Source organism: Lepisma saccharinum, chromosome 11 (genome assembly GCF_977018435.1).
Source record: "Lepisma saccharinum chromosome 11, izLepSacc3.1, whole genome shotgun sequence".
NCBI lineage: Eukaryota > Metazoa > Arthropoda > Insecta > Zygentoma > Lepismatidae > Lepisma > Lepisma saccharinum.
Window position 1 is genome coordinate 22,643,633 of NC_139239.1, and position 26,399 is coordinate 22,670,031.

Here is a 26,399-nt window from a genome sequence, read left to right on the forward strand (position 1 = left end):
ACAAGCATCATTTTCTAAGCCAACTATATGCCGTGGGTCACTTTTGGGAGCCAATGAGCCATCTTGGGAACAGATATGACAGTTTTGTAAACAAACAATGTTACAAAATATCCATTTGGTACACGTTGTTAACTTAGTTATAGGAGTTATTTCTTTTAATTTCAGAAATTTACCTCCCATTACAGATTTGTAAATTGCCCTAGAAGCTTAACTAGGGCCACCTTTGGTTCAACTTCCTTATTAGTTCATACAACAAAACAACTGTTAATAGTATCAATTAGTTTATTAGTTCATTGGCATACATCTGTCTATAACTACTGGTAACCGTTGTTGCTTGATATAGAACCTTGAAGGCAACCGCGAAAAAGAAGGCAATAATGTAGCCAATGGCAATCTTATACCCAAATTCGACGTCTTGCATGGTTTTTTTGTCCATAGTCGAATCTTTCCCACTATGAGGTACCATGGCCTTGTATGTCATAATGTAAAGTGCAAGATTTTCGAAAAAGAGGAGGCTGTAAAAGGCCTTGCACTTCTCGCCGGACACACTCTCCTTGGGCGCGATGTAGCAGAACGCGTAAACAATCGCTAGCCCAATTTTGGCGGTTACTTCCATGGAAGAATTCTCTGTGACGGACATTTTCTTGTCGCAGAAGAGCCACAGGAGGACTAGAAGGGCGTGCACTGCACAGGCCAGTGGCATGTAGAAGCCGAAATGCGAAGCGAACAGCGCTAGAATTGTCAATCTCGAAACTGTAATAGATTAGAACAAAGTGCACACATGTAATTGTAGAGCAAGTACAACATTATTTTCTAACTTTCTTGCTGCTGTAGCATTTGTTAATGATGTAATGAAATACTAGTGACGCATTTGATATTCGGATATGTAGCGACTAACCTTGAATATAGCCACCTGATTGTTGACTGTTGATTTTACTAGCCCTGTCTAGTTCGCTGCACTTTTTGTCACTAGGTTTAGTGCAGGTGTATCCCGGTGTCAGGCTGGCGCAAGGAAATGACGTCCAAGCAAGTAGACGATAAGTGGTGTTCAAGTTCAGAAGATTCAACAAATACCTGTCTGCTGCTTTAAACGTTGATTTGATGAGTTAGCACGCACATACACCATGAGTCGATGTTGCACCATGTAACCAACTAAACGCTTGAGCGCAGAGAGAGTCAAAAAGTGTAGCGAACTGGACGGGGCTATTGACTGTTTCAGTTGCATATTTGCATAATGAATACGTGAATATATATACACAAAGATTGTTATTTAACAAGGTTGCGGGGGCTAAGCTCCCCCTCCCCTACGAAAATAACGTTGACGATTTTTCACAGTTTGCAAGAATTTCGATTTTGTCATTGTGCAAAGTAATTGGTTGTTTGTGGAGAGAAGCAAGCTCCCGAAGTCTGCAGTCTGCAATATTTTGTCATTTTAGTTTTATAGACATTGATACGAGGCTACCAAACGTCTTGATTTAGTCAGGACAGTCCATTCCTTTTAATCCTGGCCTCGGCGTTTTTCGAACTGCAGTTGCAATGCGAAAATGTCCCTTTTTGTTAAATCGCATTGAGACATGTTCTTACAAAAATCTTTGTGTCATTTAATTTATAAATACATTATGGGTCCAAATCGATCTTTGCTGTTGACTGAAAATTACTTTTTCCATCTACACCCTGCCTGTTTCATCTAAATGACATTTTCCCCACTCCTTGTCATCCAAGTTGGGAGGAGATGACAGCCTTTTAAGTAATGTTTTTAGCTTTTTGAGAAACACGGACTTTTACACTGTATCTGAGGAAAATTTTAATGTTTACTTACATTTTATTGTGTTGTGTATGTTCCATTACAAACTTGCACTTTTAACCTCTCTCCAGGGGCTTTTACAGGAAGGCACTTTAAAGTAAAACTATAAGGCATACTCTAGGAATATTATTACGCATGACCAAACTATTCAACACACTTTTGCGACTATTATGTTTAAGCCTACGTCATGTTGAAATGATTACGTTGCATGCAAATCAAGTCTCAGCACATGCCTTTTTACAAGAAGGGATTGCCTAGGGCTGGTTGTGTAAAGACTATAATACAATTTAATACATTAAATATAGAAGGTAGGATCATATCGATACGTACACACTGTAGTACCGATCCACAGGAACTTAAGCGTTTGTGAAACCATGCTGCGAGTTCCTTTGTCTTGTATGGCGTCCCTCTCATCATATGGAAAGTTCGTGATGACAGCCCAGACGAACTGCATTGCACATGTAGAGAGACAGCAGACAAATTCAAGGCATTCTGCAACAAAACATTAAGTTTAATAATTGTTCTGAAACAGGACACACTCAGATTTCTTAATAGCCTATTTATTTGTAGTTGCATTTCTGCGCTAGACATTCTATCTCCACAAATATTTGTTACCTCTTCGGACAACATGTTTTGTGTGCTGGGTTTTACTGAACATTTATTTATTTATTTGATTCGAACAGAGAAATATTTTTCCAATAAGAGGAAAGCTTACACTTTTCTATTCAAATAATGAGCATATAACAATATACGAGTACATACATAAAGTCATAGACACACACAAACACGTTTATATACATAAGATAATAAAATAAAGTAAGTATAACTGTAAGAATGGAACATATATCCATCCATATACACATATGTAATTTATTAATTACCCAGAACATAATCTTGACATTTCATATCAACTAAAAGCTTAGAAATGCAGTATTTTGGTTGGGTGTAATGCTATTGTAATATTGAACGGAAATAGCAAAATAAACTGCTCGCCATTAAAAATGCAACACCCAGAAGGAGTAATCGGAATCGGACGAAATGTGCACAGTGTGTAGAGGAGAGGTGCAGAAGGAAATGATTAGGTGTTCAAGGCCGTCATGCGTCATGTGCGCCTGCCACGCCATCTGGCAAGTGGTACCTGTAGCAGGTTAGATAGGTGCAGAAGAGCAGTGAAAGTGCATGGTCGTGAGTGTAGTGTGTTAAAATCGGTCAGCAATGCCACGTCGTCGAATACGGCAGCGATTCCAGCAGCTTTCCCAGTTCGATCGCGGCCGAATTGTTGCATACCGTGAATGCGGATTATCCTAACGTGAGATCGGTGCCCGTGTAGGACGGAATGCATCCACAGTGATCCGTGTATGGAACCAGTGGGTCCAGGAAGGCATTGTAGAGCGAAGTAGAGGTTCACAACGTCCGCGTCGGACGACGGAACGAGAGGACAGACGTCTGATACGCATGGCCCTTACAGACAGAACGGCCACGTCAACGAGGATTGCGCATGAAGTACGGGATGTTTTACAACGTCCAGTGTCCCCACTAACCGTGCTTCGTCGTTTGGCGAACCGGGGATTTTTTTCTCGGCCCCCACTGTTGCGGATTCCTCTGACGCTAGACCATAGGCGTTTGCGTCTGAGATTGTGCCAAGACCGTCGTGCATGGATGGCGGAGTGGAATGCTGTAGTGTTCTCTGATGAATCCCGCTTCTGTATACAACATCATGATGGACGTACACGCGTGTGGCGGCACCGTGGCACTAGGCTTCATGACGCCTGCAATATGCATCATCACACAGGGCCTTCATTGGGTATCATGGTATGGGGTGCCATCGCCATAGGTGTTCGTTCGCGTCTCGTACGCATTCAAGGGACATTGAACAGCCAACGGTACATCACACAGGTTCTCACTCCTGTTGCTGTCCCATTAATCCATGCACTGCATAATGCCACTTTTCAACAGGATAACGCGCGCCCCCATGTTGCAAGGAATGTCCTCGCATTTATGGAAGCTAACCACGTGCCCCTGCTTCCTTGGCCAGCACGTTCGCCGGATATGTCGCCAATTGAACATGTCTGGTCCATGGTGGGTCGCCGGCTGGCCCAACTCAGGTTTCCGGCACGTAATGTTGAAGACCTCTGGCACCGTGTGGAAGCCGCTTGGGATGCCATACCGCAAGCAGACATCGATAGACTCATTCTGTCCATGCCTCGCCGTGTTGCAGCAGTTATTGCCGCCCATGGAGGCTGTACACGCTACTAGCTCCTTAGGGTTATGCAACCATGTTCTACGTGTCACATGTCACACCACCGAGCTCTAACTGTAATCATTTTCTTATCTTATTATGAACTACATATTTGCCAAGTTTCGTGTTTCTATCTCATTTCCTTCTGGGTGTTGCAATTTTAATGGCGAGCAGTGTATTTATATTATATATAACATGCACAGTCACTATAGATACATAAGATAAGGAAAATACAAGGTACAATAATTGTGGAATAATGCAAAATAATGTAGAGTAGAGTAGAATAGACTCAACATACGCGTATAACTAGTATATTTCAAAATTGATCTTAATGTTTTTACATACAAAGTGAGTGGGAAACTGAAATCCAAATTTTCATGTGTTGTTGAGATATTATTAAATGTAGAACAGATTCTGAATAAAGGTGAAGATTTGTATTTTTCTGTTTTCGGGATATCACAGAATAGAAGGTGTCGCATCCGAAGATTAGATTTTCTAGCATTAAATTGAATTTGATGAAGAAAATTTACTATTGTCTAGAATTCCATTTACTGTTATTATAAATAAATATTTGTTGGGCTAATTCCCTCCTATTACTGAGGCTTACAAAAGAAAATTCTTGTAATAAATAACTATAAAATAGTTTCATCTTGTAAGGAGATACTTGATTCTTCCTGTAGTTTAAGTATCGTAGAAATCTTTTTTGAATTTGTTCCATTCTATTTTTATAAGATACCGCCGCCATGACATCCATTTCGAAGTGATAATACCAATAACCAAATTAAACAAATAACATAAAGGGGGAGGACTTCAGGAATATATTTTTCTCTTTAACGATTGGATTTTTTTAAAGCGTTAGGACATAACCGAATAAAGGTCAATCCAAATTGTGTCATTAGCACACAAATCAATATATATTCTCAGTCCCAACCTAATGTTAACTGGTAAAATTCTTACTTATAACTGGGCCCTCCCTGATGGCGCAGTGGTAGCGTCGCCGCCTTGTAATCAAGGGCGTCCCGGGTTCGATACCCGGTGGAGGCACATAGTGGTTCGGATCCCACTTTAAACTGTAGGTCCAGTTCCTATTAGCGTTACTGTGCATAAAATGAAGTTAAAACACCAACTGAATTAACCAACAAAAATTAACTCTTACATATAACTAGACATCAGATTTCTAGGTTCTAAGAAGTGTGCTTTTTGGTTCCTAAAATAGGCTCTAAAAATTCTCAAATAGGTTCTAAAAATCCAAAGATAATGTTAGGTTTTAAAAATCTTAAATTAGGCAAAAAAAATCCTGAAGTACGTTCCAAAAAACTTAAAATGGTTCAAAATTTCTGAAAAATACTGGTTTGGTACAATCGTTAAAATCAAAATTAAAAAAGAACCGTAAGAAATTTTAATCGGTATATATACGTTTTAAGCAAATATTAAGCAGGTGAAATTGCAAATTTAAACAAACTTCGCACCTTAAATTGAATATTTTAAATATACGTACATACACCGTTTAATTGAATTGAATTTTTGGATACATTGGATTCTCACAGACCCTTTATATTGTTAACATATTTGTGTGGGAAGGGGGGAGGAAGTGAGAGGCGGTAATGTAATACGTAAAGTTGAAACAGAGAAAACATCTGCTTGTACCCTTGAATTTTTGGAAAGTTCACCTTGGTAAATGGGAATTATAGTTCAATTTTATCATGTCCCTACAGTGGCCACCCTGAATACATAATAATATTTTTCATGTTATCTACAGTCAAACTAAGCCTTCTTGTCTGTGATGACTGCCTTATATGCTGTAAAATGGCCTTTCAACAAAAACAGGCAGTGGTGCAAATTTGGCTGCCACAAAGCACCAAACTGCCCTGTGATTTTTGAGGCATAAAACATAAGTGAGTGATAGTAAGGTGACGGGTATGTCACAATAATATAAAAATTACCGATTTTTGAAAGAGAAGTCATGTCCTGAATGTTTGACTCATAAATGTGTCTGCATTTCTCAATGAAAACCAGAGAATTGGCACAATTACTGCATTTTATGTAAAAAGAAATGAGACACATGGAATTTATGTGTAGGTATACCGGTAGTTCTGAACCTGTTTTTGCTTGGCTGCATACAAAGGAAAAAAATATGCAATTTAATATAAATCCGGACCGAACTTATAATACTGGAGAGTTAATACTTTTTGTATTTTTAATGAACCTTTTAAGAATTATAACTTTTTATTAAACTATACTCTGTACAAACTATATATCTATCCTACGTCACGTTTATATATGTATTTTCTAAATTTCTAAATCTAGTAAGTTGTCAAAAATATATTTTACTGTACACTGTAAAAGAGCAAACGGCGTTGCGCACAGTGTAATAAAATAAATAACTTGGTACAATATTAGATTTGAAAATTTACTACTATCTTAGACATATTTTCATGTAGCTGCGGATAACTTACAGCTCGAGGATTTTTTTCTTTTCACAAAAAAATGACATGCTTGTAGTACAAATGTACGTTTATACTTAAAAATGTAATTATAATGCTGGCAATTATAGATGAGTAATTTGAAATGAAAATGATAGTATGTACATACATTCTTGGAGGGAAGCAAATTTTCCTTCCTTGATCGGACACGAATTTAGAAGGAAAATCATAGTGGGGATTTTCTACTTTTCTATTTATTTCGAATGCTAGATGTTGACTAAAGTTGTTGATAATTGTGTAAATCTGGAGGCGGTGGCTAACCCGTTAAGTGTTTATAATTCTTGTTACCGACATCTACCAAAAAGTGGAACATATTTATTAAATTATATAATTTATCAGACGTGCCCTTTAATTTAGATGCAGTAGGTACAGTTAATTTTGTTCATAATTATAAATATCTGGACCAAATGTTCTTGGTTGATTGTGAGTTTCAAATTGAGATTTTGTGTTCAAACTGATTCATTTATTGCCTTCAACAAAGAGAAAGTTCTCCATAGATGTCATTATAATATAAAGTATAAGAGTTTTGCAACTTAATTGGTTTTATTAGTACAAGGACATCTGTTTGCATGGTCTAAAAATGATTTTAATTCAGTTACTGGTCTTTCATTTTAAACGTTTTTAATTATTTGGAATTTAATGCACTGTACTTGACAATAACATACCTACACGCTAAAGTAACATAAATTAGGAAGTATTATTATGTATCCAAACAATATTAAATGTACGAGTAGCATAATCAATCCGTTTTGTCTTTGTGCAGAAATGTATGGAATAGTGCATCAAATACTATTAATTTTACTTCCCACCTATAAGAACGAGAGTTCAGTTATGAATGCCACGCGGTGTCACTGGGATGGGTGATTTCAGGTGGAAAAATTTCCAGCAATATCTCCTGCAGGGAGCGGCTCTAGGATTTCCCAACCTCTAATAAATGGGTACCTGGGGGACAACCCCGAGTGATAAAGGCGGTCGGAGCGTGTTGTTGATCACCACCTCCACAAATGTCCGAGATTCACACACCCAAATATGCATTTATCTTCTACCTTACCCACAAGAACAATAGCAAATGACATATTTGTGGAAGAAAGTTTCCGTCCACGTGTAGAAATTTTACTTATAAACTAATATCCCAACATTCCTTGTTAGGTTCCAGTATTCTGGGTTCGATGCCAGCAAGGGCATGAAGTTTCATTGTGTTTGTTCTTTTATCTGTTTAATTTAACTCATCATCATAGTCACATACTGAAGACGTAGGTAGATATTCAAATATCAACCAAACAGATTTAGATTTTGAGCAAAGAAATATAAAAGGCAATATTACAATATCTACAAGTGTAGTAAGCAATTCATTCAGGATATCTTATGAAGGAGACTTTTTTTTTACCACATAACATTATAATTGCATTCAGTGTGCCCGTTTCGCCGTCCTTGGGGGAGTGGGGAGGGCCACCAAACTGGGCCGTCTCCCTTGATACCGTCAAAACCTTTTTTCTGCTTATATAAGCGTTGATATTTGTTTGTCAGAGTTTATTTTTAAGCCCACTTTATGCAAGGAAAGGCTAATTGGGACTGGTCCTGTAGTTTGAAATGGGATCCGAATCACTATGCGCCTCTACCGGGTGCGTGGCTATCTGTTTTAATAAGAGTTGAATTTATTGTCGACAAGAATTAATTGAAGTTACTGCTACATAACATAATAAGTATATTGCAAAATAATGTAGCAATTGAAGCTTTAGATGAATTATTTTGATGCCATTGTGTAGGTATTAAATAAACACATACCTACAACAAACGTGTTCTTTAACATTGATTGAGTTGGTGTTTTAAGTCCACTTTATGCACAGTAAGGCTAATTGAGACTTGACCTACAGTTTAAAGTGGGATTCGAACCACTATGTGCCTCCACCGGGTATCGAACCCGGGACCCCTTGATTACAAGGCGACGACGCTACCACTGCGCCATCGGGGAGACTATGTTTTCTTTAACAGTAACACTTAAAGAATTTTTAAAATAAGGCTATTATTTTTCGTCATTAAAACAGTAAATATATAACATGGTCCTGCTTTTCATTGGAGGAATGTTTAAAGTAGGAGGATCACGGTAGAAATATGGTGGGTGCAGGGTAGAAAGTAGGAAGGTGCTGGGTGAAAAGTAGGGGGCGCCAAAATCTGCCTCGCCCAGGTGAAAGCCACCCCTGTGTGCATTTAACTTCGAAAGTTGTGCTTTATTTTGTAACCCACCTGTCCTATGAAGCGAGTACCAGGTATCCTTTGATGTCCAGAAAGGGATTTCAAACATCAACTGTGGCACAGACACAACGATAGCCTCAACCAGTGCCAGTGTTGATAAAGCTTCCAAATGATAATCCATCACGCAGATCACTTTAACTTCAACCTGACTCTCTCTTTCCTTGTCGTGCATATGTACAAGGGTTCTGGTGCCGTACAGAATAACTAATGTCGCCCTGAAATTAGAAAATACATATTACTTATAACCAGATAGGTTAGACTACTCGTTAATGTTGGTAATATTGTAAATGTATAGCAGGAAACAATTTCAAACAGAACCTGGCAACAACGGATAGTGACAGTTGACGACGGAAAAGAAGCTGATGTGTTGAATTTCGTGTTGCAGACCTTCTTTCGTAAACAGGACTTTTGTGTGTACCGTGCAAGCTGACATCACTACTTCTATGCTTGTTTAGTGCAAGAATACATTAATCTTTGGCATACAATAGGCTGTTTGTAATACTTTTCCTCATCGTGTGTGCGTAAGTTTATACGATTTCGTGCCTCATTTCCTATTCGCTGTTCCGAGGTAAGTTATTCCAGTACAGTTTTGCTGAATATTACATTCGTTCAAACCAAAATCTGGTTGCATACTTTCTCTATGTATAATGGATTCAGTCAGTGTCGTGTCGTGATGTTATGTCTACGCTACGCAACTCATGATTCACGTAATGTTCGATGACGGACTTTGTCAACTCGTAGATGGTGCCACATGCAGTCCTAAAACTATCTTCTAATACGTAGTTTCTTACACAGAAAACCATAATCTCAATCCATTTTCCTATATTGCAGGATGAGAGAACGATTTTGTTTCCCTGAGCTTTCCTTATGTACACAGAAGCTAATCAGGACTGGATTCGAACCACTAAAATTTGCATTTCATACAAATAGAACTTGGAGTCCATGGATATGTAGATGAAGGGAAGGGCCCTAGTTCCGAACTATCATTGTAATGGTACACTCGCCTCAATTAGTACTCCGGCATTATTGTTTACACAGCATATTTGCAGAAGATACAATTCAAAATACAAGTGTATCAATATACGCTGTATAAAACACAACTTATTACTATAGATCGACCACAAGGAAAAAAAACCTTGGGACGAAAAGTCCCCGCGCAACTTTCCCTTCTTCTCTCCACCTCGGGCCATAAGGAAGCATGGTCCACTCTCCCCCTCCCCTTCTCGCGGGGGTACGGTGCACAGGAGTAGCGGGTCTGCGCAGGTTGTTTTGCTCGTGGTTCCACTATAACTTCGTTGACCCTGTACACGCACACTTTTAACATAATTCGATTGCTAGTTATGTCTGAACACACACTTCACAGGTTGAGTGGTTATTTACTGCGTGTTTTCTGTAGAATGATTTTTTTACTTTCCGTGTACTCTCTTATGTGCGTACTTGTTTGCTATTCGTTTACCCTCGTCTTGGATATGGACTGCTGCTGCTACGTCACGTGACGTGAGGTGCGAAGGGGTATTATCTCTTAAATGCGTTCGTTGTTAGGTTAGGCAGGCCAGGCTTAGGGCTCCATGCACTAAAATAACGACCATAAATGTTTCCAACACCTGATCACGTAATGTTTGGTCTCGAGCACGAAACCCCTTTCGAGCCTCGCGTGAAAATCCGCCGATACTGCGTGTCGGAGTCGGATCGTAAACCAAGAACGGCAGCGAAGCGCTGATGCTCGCGTAAGCTACTTTCAAATCATAATTTATTCGGTAATTAGTAAAGTTTTAAGTGTTCTAATTAGCTTCAAACTTACCTCGACAATCGTTTCTTGTATTCTAAAACACTTCACAACCATTTTACAAAAATGAAACTGAAGTGGAAATTTTTAGGTGTCAAATATTTGCTAGAGCTTTGCGATTAACTGAGAGAATGCTATGGTTTAACGTGATAACAGTAATACAGGTTCGGGGGGGGGGGGGGGGTTAGCTGGCTGGAATTGTAACATTATTCCTCACTTCGAATACTGATCTCACATCAGGAAAGTATTATACTCTATATTTAATACACACATTTTGTAGTATAACAAGGCCAAAGAATTGCAATGACGAATACCTATTTATTGTTGATAAGAATTGTTTTACTGGAAATTTCTAGAGCATTGTTTACAGTCCTAGCAAATCCCGTCTAAAGAAAGTTGTTCTGTTCACGAGTAGAAAATGTGTGTCAATTATTTATGAGGGGGTTACATCACCCCCTCCTCTTTTCCAAGGGAAAATGGAGTCTAGTCAGGAGAGGGAATCCGTGTTCAGCCCTGTTCCGTTAACGCGCACTCTCTTTGCGGAACGCATTTCATTGACCAATAATAATAAACTTTACCTATACTATATTATAATACCTTACGATAGGATCCAGACCAGTGAAGAGAAAACAAATCCTCAATACACTGAAGACGCGGTCTGTAGGTTGATTCATTCTTTTCTTCCTGTCTTCGTCAAATACAAATTCGCTGTCGTAGGATAAGATCCTGTAGATAAAATACATACCAACTGTTAAACGTTTGCAGTAGTAATTCCGAAAGCGCACTTATACTTTTAAGGTTAAGTGAAAATACAGTTTTAACTAATTTACAGTATTAAGAATCGGTATCTGGTTTTATCATTCAATGCCAACTGATTGGTTTCTTTCCCTACATGATGCCTCTCCGGTAACGTAGTGGTAAAGTCATAGCCTTGTAATTAAGGGCTCCTAGATTCGATGCAGGGTGGGGGCATATTGTGGTTTACATCCCGCTTGAAACTGTAGGTCCAGTCCCGATTAGCCTACCTGTTCATAAAGTGCACTTAGAACAACAACTCAACCCAACTCTTTCCCTGGATGCTTGCCAGTAAGTTTGAAAATGATGTAATTCTACACTTTAAGTAAATAGAATAAGCGAAACTATTAGTGGTGTAGTCGTAAAATAAATAGTATCGAGACACTTACAACTGGCATCACAATGATACAATACAGTAAAACCTCGTTAATCCGGACTAATGAGTGGGATAAGTTGACCGGTTTAACGAAAGTCAGGATTAACTGAAATAACCTAAAAGATCATTAGGAAGTGCATTAAAACTCCGGTTTATTGCAACAAAACACGTTTATTATGGTGTATTAAAGGGCATAGGCCTAAATACACTATAGCTACAGTAACATACAAAGTCTGCGGGAAACAGATTCCTTCATCAGTGGTTGACTACCTTTTCTTTACGAAGTTCTCTTGTTGACTTCTAGCCACAATTAAAACCTTGCATTCTGCTTTTTCTTTTCTTTGGCCTGTCCGGATTAAGCGAAGTCCGGCTTATCGGGGACCGAATTAACAAGGTTTTACTGTACTAATAATAAATACGTTAAGCTACACAACATGGTGTTATAGTTGTTAACGTGATGTTCATTATTATTATTACTAGTTATACACAATTAACGTACATTGCCGACCTCAGTGGCAGAGTGGTTAGCACAGCGCACTAGGACGCGAGGGGATCCCGGGTTCGAATCCCGACCTAGGCATGGGTATTCATTTTGAATGTCCCTTCATTAATTTCATCATATCATCACTAGCCTCAACTTCGCGATTAGCCAAAGTGGAAGAAAAGAGAAGTAAAATATGCCAAAATCAATCAGTTAACTTACAGTAAGATTTCAACAGACTACGCAAGCAAGTCCGCTAAAATGTACTGTACGTGGCAGAAGAGGCAGACGCCAATAGTCGACAGCGAGGGGAACATTTTGTCTGCAAACGGAGATAACAAATAACTGTTGTTGACAAGAATAACATCTCACGGAATTATTTACACCACTGCCCTACTCTATACATCTTTCCTTTACAGATCCAATAAACATGCTCTAAGCTGCCTTTTGCCCCATCATACAGAGAAATGCACTTATATTTAGCATAGCGCTATCCCGCCGTTTATCACGCAGAGGTCCCTGAACATACGGCGCACACTCTCTGTACATCTCTATGCATCCATAAAAACTGCTTCAATCCATTGAGGGACGACCACTCTCTGACATCTGAGAGCCTGAGAATATGAGAGAGCGTAATGGATAATAAACCTTTTGGATAATAAACCTTTTCCTGCTCCCACAAAAATAGGCAATAATTAGGCTGGAGAGTTCAATGAACTAATCGATCTCTAACTATGCACTGGTAACGATCAGGCTGGAAAGTTCATACGAACTAACCGATCACTGATTCAACCCAAGGTAGATAGAGGTTAGGTAAAGCCATCCGAAGATTGTCGATCTTGCACGAACGCGTGACGTCACCGGAGAAGCAGTGAGCTCGGCTGAAGCAGACGGCCCCTAGCATTTATATGGGAGATTCAGAGAGCGAAAGTATATTATTACTTTTAGAAGGGGGAAAATAATAATTGTCATCCTCCAAGATGATATTGAGGCATCCTTTTAAAGATTAGTAACATAATTGAAAACGCGCTACTTTTAAAAGGGGGCAAAGTACTACTGCTTCAATAACTAAATCGTAAAGAAAGTAATAAAGGTGACTACTGCATATTTCTTCGTGCAATAAAGTTAACAATTTCAAAAACATTACACTAACTTTTGCAGCTTAGCAACACATGTAAATAATGAATTATAGGAAAATTCTCTTTTATTTTTTAAAAATAAAACGTTAAAAACATACTAATTTGCTTAGGCTCTTCGGAAACGGAACGGAAGATTTATGAGATTTTTTGTGAACTTATAATGCAAATGTTTGAGGCCACCCAATGTTTTCGAAACGTTGGCGGCTCTGGTTGTATTAAGAACACATATTTTTTAGTATGTAAGAATTCCTTGCCACACGTTCAATTACTGGTACCAAGCAAGCATCTAAAATATTTTTAGAAGGGAGGCAGTAACATGTATATTATACCTAGGTACATGTATCTAGCGTGTGGAAGTAACAATTACTTTCTTTACGAATTCTAACTGTAAGTATTTACTTTTAAAAATAAGTAATTGTAAGGGTAACAGAGTTACTGGTTTGTAACTGAAGTAACGTTATCAACAGTTACTTTACGACACTTAATTGTTAATCAATGATAATTAATTCTTGTAATGTAAATATACAAAAACATAAAAATGTACCAGAAAGGTAAAGAAAACGCATTTTAGTCTATTTTATTCCAATTAATGATCATTGATTGGTGTAATTGTTTGCAAGATAATTTCCGGCAGAAAGCAACTATGAATGTTTTTAAAATGAGTAACTATAACTCAGTTACTTTTTGAATCGGTAACGGGAACCTCGTTACTTTTAAAAAGTTACTTTCCGAGCACGGATTATGTAATCTAATGACGTGTAGAATTCTTATTAAAAGTAAAAGTTCAGGCAATGACAAAGTTTTTCTTGTTTTGGGAATAGGAGAGGCAAGAAGTAAGGATTGACTAAATGAGGAGGCTATGGGGCTGTCAAAACTGCAATCTAAAAATAATAGCAGTTAACATTAATAACAGAAAGCATTCCATACCATTGCATCATCAAGAACGTAAGGAAGATCTGTCCCACGATGAAGCTCCCTATAGCCAAGCAGCCCTTGACGGTTGAATTTTTCTTGAAGTGCATCGCCGACATGTAGACGATGGCGCATATGTTCAAGGCATGCGTGACGGCGGTCATCACCGCGAATCCAAAATCTTTGCAGCCCAGTAAGAGGCTGGGCAAGAGCACTCGTTCCAAATCCTCTTCTTCAATGAGACCGCCATCCTGATTAGAGCCAGTGGCCATCTTCTCTCTCTCGGTTTTCTCCAGTTTCTCCTCAGTGTCTTGGATTTGTTTCCTTCTCTCGGACACCAGACAGAGTTTTCCCTTAGCAAACCTCGGTCTTCTGTTTGCAGCCAGGCGACTCCTTTTTGACTTGATACCTGCAGTTTCCTTGAGCTCTGTTTCTTGCTGGAGCGGCAGGCTACAGTCAGAGGTGGACTGAGCGTAGGTAGCTGCTAGCTTATTTAAATATAATGTCTTAACCTGAGAATTCCCACCTACCTTGTGCACTCCAGAACTGGAAGACTCACCAACAAACGACACTACCTTTTCACGATCCTTGTCAGTTGGCAGCATAGAATGATTAAACGGTTTTGACCAGAATTTCTGCTTGCGAGATGACCCCGCATATTCTTCCTTATTGAGCAATGGCTGTGGTGTCAAGACAAGATATTCGTGTTTCCGCTCTCTCCTAATGTTTGGACTTGGGCTACCCAGAAGATCCAAGCTAGTTTCGACTCTTTCCGTGTTATCGTGCTTCAGGCACTTGATGCAAATCAGACGGACATCTGTCGACCGGTTACCGCACTTGCTACACTTTTGCAGGTACGTTGGGAGACCTCGCAGATTCAGACTCGTATCTGATTTCCAAGTCAGTTCCATCGAAAAGTGGCTCTCAGAGTCTTAGCACCAACAAATTGTTGAAAATATAAATGACTAAAACTTGTAATTTGTTGGATGCTGCTAGGAAACGATATCTAACAGTTCATCTGTGCATATATTGTTGTATCTTAAATTCTCTGCAGTTCTGTTGATTCTGTATACAAAATCCACCGTGAATCCAAGAACGGTGAAAGAACAGGTGGAACCCAACTTGCCAGTTAACCGAGAATTAATTTGTTAACTACACACTACATGCTATCCCTGCTTGCAAGTTTTTTAACGGTGTCACCATGTACAGTGTTTTCGTTTGGTTATTGTGCCTCTGGAACGCGGCCGCGTAGCGTCTGGAAGCACGCCACTTGTCGGCGAAATCAGATATACGTATACCTTCAACGCAAGCGTATTTGGTAGCCCTCCAAGCTGAGATATCGTCAAGTTTTCCTTCGGTACGCACACTGAAAAACACTGCAATAGACCTAACTCTGATGTAGAATATGCTATGGTCAACAGATGAATGTCATCGGAAGATGGCACATCTCTGTCTGCCTGCCGTGAATGTCAATATTTGATTTAATACAGGTAGATGTTAGAGAAGGATTAAACCAAATTTTCTTCCGTGCTGTTTCCTAAGGTGATAAACCGATATGTGTTAAGTGTTGTAAGTGTCATTAGTGTTGTGTGTGTCATTAGTGTTGTCATAATACCAGAGCATAAGGGCAATTTAGAAGAAATACATATCACGATTCTTATGTCAAAATAACTCGTGCAGAAGTATGAGGAGCCGATTTTTCAGGAAGCTTTCTCAATAGATGTTGAAAGTAGGGACATTTTCAACATCTTCTGTGACGAAAGTACGTGATGAGCAGAGCTAGGAATTTTAGGTGCAAAAATTTGCCAATAAAGGTGCAAAAAAGGTGCCAATTTTTGTACAAAAAAGGTGCTAAAATAGGTGCTAATTTTCAGATGTAAAATTTATTGTGAGCAGTGCATACATATATGATTCAGCTTGTCTGGATAAACACATAAGAGTATTCTCTGGTTTTAAATCGTTTAATATAACTAAGCAAAGAAAATTCTCTGATACATTAGAAAGCGACATAAAGGAAAACATGCTTCTTCTTACTTGCTTAGAATTAGTCATCTAGAAAATTGTTAAAATAGATTACATTCAAAATTTCTATGTTCTTCTGAGTGAGGCTACATCTGCGGTCACTAAGCAGATACTTGTAAGTTGAAAAAGATCGTTCAACGTCAACAGACACAAGTGGTGCATATTTTGTTTTCAACCGGTAATCCACATCCTTGTTGGTTGCGACTTCTTGAACATCAGGGTTTTTGGTTAAACTTTGTTCTAACTTCTCTTTCCCGGCCCCTTGCAGCTCTCGTTGCACATCCATCAAAACAGCCCACTGTGCTTTCTTTTCAGGACACTGCTCCTCCAGTTTTGTGATTGCAGTAGTAAGGAAAGAGAAGCCATGTACAATATAGAGTTCATCTTGCAATTCCTGTTTAAGTGCAAGTTTTTTGGCTTTTTCTACAGCTGAGGAATTACTAGGCAAAGCATCTAAAAATTTCGATATTGTATGGAAATGATTGCAAACTGCAGTTTTTAACCATGTACCCCATCTAGTGAGGATGGGAGAGGATGGTAGTGGAAGTTTCGTAATTTCTACGTACTTCTGTATTCTAGGAGCCTTTTTCAGTATTTTCTTAATGCTAGAAACAAATTCGTTCACATATGTATATTCATCTTTAAGAGCTTCACAAACTCGATGCAAAGCATGAACAATGCAGGTCACATGTTTTAAATTAGGATATATATTCTTCAGATCAGAAAATGCAGCTAACATGTAAGATGCTTGGTTGAAGAACTAACCACACACTATCATATTTTACGCCCTCCGGCCACAATACAAGACATGCATCATTGAAACTTTGCATTACACTTGCATTATCTGTTTTGCCGAGAAAATAAGTTTTTAAAAGCATGGGTTTCACTTGATGTCCATTGAGAGGTGCTACTACAACCTTAGTGACAATGAAGTTCGACCAGTCACAAATATAGGAGTGCGTTGTGAAAGAAGGAGAACACATGCATATGCTGAACATATTTTATTCAGCAGGCTACATGAAACAAAGGAAAACAAATTTCCGCTGCAACGCAGCAATGTATGGTGTCCACACAAAATAAAACATTTTCGTCCATCTACACGTGACATTGAAGTTCGACCACTGTTAGATGGGATCCTGTTTACCATGGTGTGACGCCGCCCCGTCGGCGAATAACTGTGGCAATGCGTCGGGGCATGCTGCGGACGAGTCGTTCAAGGTATTCCACATCGATGCGGTGCCATTCCTCCTGCAGGCAGGCGATAAGAGCAGCCACTGTCGTGGGTCCCCTCTATTGCACACGTCGCTTAAGAACACGCCACACATTCTCAATGGGCGAGAGGTCGGGACTCGATGGTGGCCATGGCAGAGTTCGCACGTGATGGCGAGTCAACCATTCTCTTGTCAGCCGCGCTGTATGAGGCCTGGCATTGTCGTGTTGAAAGATGAAACGCTGCCATACCATCACTGACGCAGGTTTCTGTACCCGACGTGCATAACATTTTACTTCATTCTGTTCCTCCTTCCGACAAATGACTGTTTTCCGTATTTTCCCGTACACAACATTGAAAATGGATTCGTCCGTCCACAAAACCCGGTTCCACTGCCGAAATGTCCATCCCCGGTACATTCGTGCCCACCGTAGTCGATTGCCTTTGTTCAACATGGAAAGGAAGGGTTTAAGTTTCGCTTTGTACACTCCGTAACCGCATCGCTGTAGGTAACGGCGAATGGTTCTGGTTGACACTTCAATGTGAAAGCGTTCTCGAGTCCACAGTCGTAATTCGGCCACAGAAACATGATTGTTTGTCTGGATATAGCGCCTAAATATCCGTAGGTCACGCACGCTCAGCAGGTGTTTTTGACCGGGAGCCTTACCTGGCTCTGTAGTACCCGTATTTTGGTGGTGTTTGATGATGCAGTTGACGGTTGACTTGGGTAAGTTCAGTTGGCGCCCTTATTCCCGTTCACTGAGTCCATCCCGTTGCAACTCCACCACTCTTCTCCTCACGGTGTTGTCAATGGGTTTGCCCCTGGCCATGGTGATGATGCACTGCGGTTCCTCGGTGCACAGCACGCGCTTATATACGGCGGACTCCCTTATCGTGTCTGTGACGTCATGCTTCCGTCGAATGCGCCACTTTCTGGAATTCTCCGTATGGGTCTGGTGCCTGGTCGAAGTTCAATGTCACGCGTATATTTCCCCGTTTTCGTTCTTTACGTGACCTTGGGTGCAACATGCTGGGATCACGATTCTTGCCTGCTCACACGCCTCCTCTTACACACATGCGTCACTTCTGCGGGTCACCCATTCCACCGACTATGCTTCTGTGCATTTAATCACGTATTCCTTTCTGGTCGAACTTCATTGTCACCAAGGTTGTAAAATGTTCAAAACGTACCTGTTTTGCCTATCTGTGGTTTCATCTAGTATGAAATAGACTGGATGATCAGCTACTACTTGCCTGATCTGCGAGATTTTAGCTTCATAAAGAGGTTGAAGGTAAGATTTCCTTAAGGTGGCCTCATCTGGAACTGACTTCCCAGTATATTTTTGCAGATATGATTTCATGACAGGATTGTTAAGTTTCGAAAGAGGTATCGATCAGTCGATCACAGACTGCAGTTACCTTGCTAGCTGAGACGGGAGAAGGAAACGAAAACAAAACAGTTTTCCTACAACAATTCGTAAACAATACAGCATAGGACCAAAAGGAGCACAACTTCTAGCAATTGTAACGCGTCATTGTTGGCACTGTTTAAAGTCCGCGCGCTTACTACATTAACGTCCAAGAACTGAAGAAAGCCGATTCATTGTTGTGCGGTAAACAAGTATCTCGTGCCAAAAAGCCGTGCCTCGAATGTGGGTGGGGTTAAACAACGCGCGAGTTGTATTTAAAAAAAATGATAAAGATGCAAAAAGGACGAAAAGGTGCAAAAGGTTCTGAGAATGTGAAAAAGGTGGGAAAGGTTCTGAGATTGTGAAAAAGGTGGAAAAAGGTGCAACCGAAACACCATGAGTAGAGTTCAATACCTGCTTATTTTGGGGATGAATCACTTTTTTACCCATTTTCACACAAAAAAATTTAAGGTGCAGCACCTAAAATTCCTAACTCTAGTGATTAGTTTACTTGTAATTGTGATTTTTTAAATTTAAAATAATTAAAACAAATACGTGCGATTGAGTTGAGTGGTTACGTACATCAAATTACGCCAGCAAGCCATGTGATTTCAGTCGCTAGGGGGTCGCCGTCTAGCGGCACAATAACCAAATGTAGGCTCTATAGTTCGATTCCTGTTTGGGCACATTTCAGTGATCCGCGCTGTTTTTCCTTCCATAACTTTCAGGTACTAAATTATAACTGTAAGTGTGTAACTTTTCAAAGTCGGTTTCTGAGCAAAGAAACTCCTTACTTAAAAAACTCTCCAAGCATTAGTTTAAGAAGTAGTGAACAGAGAGTAGTTGAATTGACGACACACTTCTGTTTAGATCGACTTTGATGACTCGGAAAGAGGAAATACTCATCTTCTCCTACCTTTTGCAATAATTCCCAGTGAAGCAGCTTTAAATGTTACCTCACCTTTCTCTGTAGGGACTTTTGTTCATTTTCCGTAGGGAGCCTCGTCGACCCCGGAAGCAATTCTCGAGACTTGGAGGGATTTTCAAGTTACCTACCTTAATGAGCAAGCGGATCCTTGTTTTTCAACTACGTGCAAATGAATTGCAAGACGATGTAACCTTTTGCAAATTAATTCAGCAGTCTTAGCTTGTTCCATTTTAAAAAAGAAAAAAAAAGACGTTAATGCTCTTGTGAGGAAATATTAGTCATTATTTTTTCCTAAAAAGAACAATTAAAAAAAACAACAACACAAAGGCAGATTATATGAAATTTCCAAGGGCTTTATGGAGTACTTTACAAAGAAAATTAATATATGTATGGAGATAGTACAAGCACGTGCCAACTAAAAGAGTGTCATATTGTTTTCCTGAAAAACAGTTACCAAGGTGAAAATCAGAAGAAAGCGGATTAGTATTGGAAGCAAATAATGTAGGTAAAAATAAGAACATAAAAAAAATAATCTAGTAAGGTTAAAAATGAAAAATATGGCTCTCTCCAGTGAATACAAAGAAAACAATTCGCAACCATACTTGTATTACCATTAAATTAAGTGTTTCGTATTTTTGTTTGTGTTTATTTTCTGGCAGAAAGCAACCGTGAGCCATAGGGTTGTTTTACATAAGTGTAACTGTTGTTTCGAAAGTCTTTTAACGACAGCTAAATAGGTAAACGGAAAATCACTAATTAACATAACATAGTATCTTTAAGTTGTAGTCACTTTGAACTACTATCACTTGTGTCAGCATAGCAAGTAGACTCATAACTAGTATTTCTCTTTCGATAAAAAATACACTGTATGTGAGCACTGTGTACACACACACACACACACACACACACACGTGTCTGTGTGTGTGTGTATAGGTAAGGTAAGAAAAGTTACCCTACATATACTGTGCCATGAAGGCACAATTTTTTTGGTATTCTTAAACAAAATATTTTAGTAATTACAAGCAACATTTGGTTATCGGAAACAAAAAGCATAACCAAACAGCTCAACCAAACTTTTTTGGTAATTCCAAACAAACCAGTTTTTTCTGTGTGTTCCCCACACATTCTCGATCTAGGAAATTTTTTGGATGTGATGTAAGCAGCACCACACCACACTCCGGCCGCCTTTACCTTCTGGGTTCCCCCCAGGTACTTATTGATTTGAGGCTGGATGAGCCGCACAGCCGCTTTATGCGGGCAGAAGGCTGGAAAAATTCCGACCTTAGTTCCCCCACGCCGTGAATCGAACCTGGGCCTCCCGCGTGCCAGTCAGGCGCCGTATCGACTACATATAGATTCTTATACATATTTGTGTGTGTGTGTACACATGTGAATATTGTTGTAAATAGAGTGAGTCAGAGTTAGAGATATCTAAATTTTTACAAATCGGAATAGAATATTTGCAAGGATTTAAATTTCACGATGGCTAATTACTAATTTGGCCCAGTACGTAAGTTATTTAAAACATTTCTACTACTTTCAACTATTATGTGATCGATTTGGCCTTGAGCGTTCTAGGTTGAAAAGTAACACAACTTTTACCTCAGTTACAAATTAAACTATTGTTAGACTTGAAACTTCCCAACAATCAATCTCACAGGGACACTTTGTCAACTTTGTACGATTTCACCCTCGAAATCCGTCAAGAACTTTGATTTACGGTCTATATACACAAATATCTCTTCTTCATGATCGATCATGAAATTCTTAGGCCTACTGTACCGTTATTCATCATGCAGAATTATACAGTTTACCTTACGTGCGGGAAGAAAAGTAGATTCTAAATGGAAACTCGCATGATTAATGTTTAGTCGTTTTCCACATACTTGACCTGGCAACCTTGCTTCTCGTGAGGAAACGTCCGGTATACGTCATGGTATCTTTGAATTCCGGGAAGAGGAAGAGGGCGAAATCCCTTACCCAATGCGTCCGTTTGTCTGAATTGATTTTGTCATTAGGGGGTGCCACCTTGATCTTTTCCCTCCTCTCTCCACGTCATACATCTTGCAGGGAAAACCTGTGTAATCAGCGTTGCCAGATATCGGAAAACTTCCCTTAGTGGGAGATTTTGTGCTCGTTAAAGGGAAAAACGGGAATTTTTATTGCGGAACGTGTGACTTTTGGTGTCCTGAAAGATTTTCTTAGTTCCGTGAATTTTCCGGATTTTGTATTAATTTAGAGTCAGTTGTAATTTCTTTGCTGTTTCTACAATTCTGCAATGAAGGCCATTTTTACAGGATAATGTGTGATTCCCATAAGTGAGTCAGTGTGGGAAATTTAACGAACAAAAGGGTGTCTACTGGCCAAATGTTGTGCTAAATTATTTACACAGAATTTAAATTCGAATTCTCATTGAAATATCTCAACTATACTCTGTCCCAGCTAACTGTGGAGCAGGCAAACGAAAACAAGTCTCTGCGCAAGTAGTGACGCGAGACGGCTCCACCAATGAACACGTGAGAGAAACGGAATTGCGTGGAGAGGGGGAAAGCAACTGAAGTTACCAGCCTTCTCAGCAGCGTGTACTGCTTCGCCCTGGCCAATAGATTTCCTTCGTTTCTTTGACGCTATGCGCAGCCTTGGTCCACAGTTAGCTGGAACAGGGTATACATTGAAAAACGCATGGTACTGAGAAGTTATCCGAACACAGATAATACAAAATAATCAATATTCCACGCCATCTTTATAATCCTTGTTTCATTTTTGGCCCTCGAGTTAGATGAGAAAAACTTTTTAAAAGGTAAAAAAACAACTTAAAATCTCAGAGCTCCAACTGCGTTGACGTAGTCGGTGGATCTATTTTCTTGCCGCGAAAGCTCGCTATGGGTGGAGCATGCGTGACAACATGCGCATTAGTCAGTTGCCTGAATATAAGTGGTTAGGTAGGTGTGATGTCAAATCCCGGACTCGCTTTCAACATGTCCATTGTATTCCGTTATAATTTTCTTTATTTTTTTAAATAAGTCAACTTTACTAAATCTTACCTATTTTGGAAATACAAGTGGAATTTTGACTTGCACCATTGACTAACATTATTTGCCATCAAAGTTTTAAAAAACAATTAAAGAACTTACTATTCTCCCAACAATACATTAACCTACATATGTAAACAATTGCAACTGCACTTACGCATCACACAATGCATACCTAACACCCCCCCCCCGCACACCCACAATGAATTACTAAAGACTTATTACTTATCTTTTATACTTATCAATTCAATGTATCATTTTATTATTGTTTAATCTTTATATTATCTTTATTGTATTATGATGAATTCATGATCAATGTGTTTTTTTTCTATGTTTTTATTCATTTATTCTATCTTTGACAAGGGTTGGTTGTAAGAACGGCCCACGAGGCCGAAACACGCCTGCTTAAATAAATACCATTGTATTCTATTCTATAAGTATACACTTGTGATTTCCACTATGTCGTAATCTACATAGACCTGTACCCATCACCAGACGTCCAAACGCAGAACTAATATGTGTCATTAGGTACATAGTTTACAGATAGAAAGCATGACATTTATTTCCAAGACTTTAATGATCTGTATATTTTCTGTACAGCTTTTATGTTCAAGACAGTTCTAATATCATTCCGCATCATGCGTCCAATCGTCTGTGGGAACTAATATTTGTACTTTCATGCATAAATAGGCATGATAATATTATTTTACATTGCATGCATCCTCTTTTAAGCAACTTTCGTGATTACAAACACGAAATGACATTCAATTTCTTCTCTTACAAATGTTTGTATGACTGCAGAGGGCAGAGCAAGAAAGGGTGAGTAACATCCAAATTAAATTATAAGGTTCTGTTGATTGTTTCGTTTCTAGTCTGTGTAGAGGTGACTGGAGAAATGTCTTACATCTACAGAGTGATCACAAAGTCCCATTACCCCCTATCGCGTGTCCACATCGTCATAGATGGTCGCATTGTATTAATGTGAGATCATGGCAGAAGACAACTCGGAGGTAGTGTGACAATTCGTTATGATTTAGTCCAGAGTGTCTGTGTGTACACCATCGTTTTCATAACAAAGTATGATTCTCCGCCATGTACGATGGCGATCATCATGATCATCATCATCAGCCATGATTTAGATGTAGATCCTGCAACAATAAGAAACAACAATTCATTAACATCTACGTAATACATAGGGGGTAATGGGACTTTGTGATCACTCTGTATATTAATCTTAATTTTAATGATATATTTTTTTTTAAATATATATTTTTGCCGCACCGATCTGTGGGCAAGATCAAATATTCAACTTTTTCTCACTTCAAGATTCACAAAGAAAACTGATGCTTGGTCTTGAAACCGGGAACTTCGGCGGAGAGATCGAAAATCGACCACTTAACGCTTTCGGCCACCTAGCAACTCAGTTTTTAACAGTTACTTTTAGTTACTATTCTGTGCATTTCAACCGTATTGAACAAAATTATGGCTTAGTAAAGAAAATAGTAAATAATCGTCATGTATCCATTTGTTACGAGCAAATGTTTTGCGTCACTTTTTCTTTCACACTTCCAGGTGTGTTTCACCTATGTGGCTTCTAGCAGCCATGATCGAGGCCAGTTCTTATAATCGTATGAGGATAAAGCTGCCGGGCGGGAGATTCTAACACAGATATTCGTGATTTGAAACAAACGTGCAGTTGGTGCAGATGTAACGAACAGCTACGTGGTTACGAGTTATCCCAGAAAAAAGCAACTAGAAAAGTGAGAGGGAGAAATTTAACACCAACAAAAAAGAGAGGAAATCTAGTAAAAAGTAGAAATTACATGTCGAAACGTGAACGTTTACAGCCAGAAGGAAATTTAATACAAATTTGAGAAGTTTTTCGGGAAAAAGGGAAATTTGCACAACGAATAGGGAAATTTTGTCCTTGGAAACACTGAGAACACTGAGTGTAATCATCCCCCACTCGCTCAAGATTCTGAGGAAACCGAGGTTAGCTCCTGAAAGAGCTAAGTTCAGGAAGGGGTCGAGGGTTCCTCGAAAGAGAGGGAGGAAAGGGGGGAGGGTTGAAACTCGGATGCAATGAAGCAACAAATTTGAGGCAAAGTGAATTTCCTGGTGTCTATTTCGGGGATTAGCGGATTGCGGGGAGGAAAGGGAGGGGAGAGAGGGGAAGAACCCTGAATCAGAATTCCAATGATCGTTTCTATCTCATTCAGACCCCCGCGCAAGGAAACTATAAGGTCAAGCGTGTTGTTTTAGAAAAACAGAAAGACGAGGGTGGTTTGAACATTTGTACGCTTGTCATCCTGATAATTAACTCCACCCCTAGAAGCGCGTAACTGAGGTGGAGAACGTCATAATTCAATACCCTGCTGAGCAAAAACAAGTACAAGAGCGAGAACGGTAGCACAGAATGCCCGCTTAGCCAATGCCTTCTTACATCAAGGCCCATGCAGATTCACTTTATATACCTGCAACGTCATCATTGATGGGTCTCAGATCGCAATTTTATATCAGCATAGCAGTCGCAAAAGTGTGGAATAGGCACAATATTGACGTACTTTTAACGTCTAGAGTGCGTGAATAAAGCGTGATAATTGCAGTATAGTGATATCACGTTGCGATACATCGCTTACTAATGATGACGTTGATTGTAAACAGCATTTTTTCACAGGCCTTGTTATACGAAAGCATTGACTGATTAGGAAGACGATTTAATGTTTCAAATTTTACAGCGTAAAGAAATTGGGGACTCAAGGCAAAATATATATTTCGATATAAGTGAATGTAAAAGGAAAATGAAGCTGATCACCAAATGGGAAAGACCGCAAGCATCTTTCTCTTTGCACCGTCTGGATGGGATAAAACGTACATGAAATATTTTCTCATGGGTTTTGCGTCTGAGATTATCCGATTATTCTCTCTCTCTTTCTCCATATTCTTTTCACTTTTCTCTCCTCTCCCTCTTTTATCCTCCTTTCTCTATCTTCCTTTCTATCTTGCTGTGGCGACGCTTCTAATTTTAATATTAATCCTGAACTAACGGTAACCATTCTGTTCTTGTCAGTGTTTGCAACTGACTAGTTACTCGTAACGCAGTTACAAGTAACAGTTCCTTTTTTTAGGAATTCTAGCTGTAACTAAATACTTTTCAATACGTATAATTAAGTAGCTGTAACTTAAACAGTTACTTATTTGCAATAGAAGTAACGCTATCAAGAGTTACTTTACGACAACAATTAAATTGTCAACTTGAAAATTTGTAACGTGTTGAAAGAGCTAAATTTGGCATCTATGCTTCCAACACTGTTTTGTATGGATGCTGTGGTGAAAGTATATTCGTGGAATCGCCTAAGGCAAGGAAGTCAGGCTTTGTTGCGTGCCAAATTTGGAACAGTCACAGTTTATTCAATTCGTCATTCCTGATTAAACGAGAAGACTTCAGTGTTCTGGTGGATTGTTGCATTCATTTGTTGCGTAATAGTCGAGCTAGACACAAGTCACTAAGAGAGAGGCTTTAAAATATA

At 39.3% G+C, this 26,399-nt stretch overlaps 1 protein-coding gene across 1 annotated transcript; it reads right to left on the reverse strand.

The window, feature by feature from the left end:
* Positions 1-277: 277 nt before the first annotated feature.
* On the reverse strand, positions 278-15,241 carry LOC145994972 (uncharacterized). Its single transcript, XM_083131506.1, has 5 exons — positions 14,284-15,241; positions 11,163-11,291; positions 8,771-8,994; positions 2,135-2,296; positions 278-753 (listed from the first exon to the last, which is right to left on the reverse strand). Exons 1-5 carry the CDS (start codon positions 15,177-15,179, stop codon positions 278-280), a joined length of 1,887 nt encoding a protein of 628 aa, XP_082987632.1. The 5' UTR covers positions 15,180-15,241.
* Positions 15,242-26,399: the final 11,158 nt, after the last annotated feature.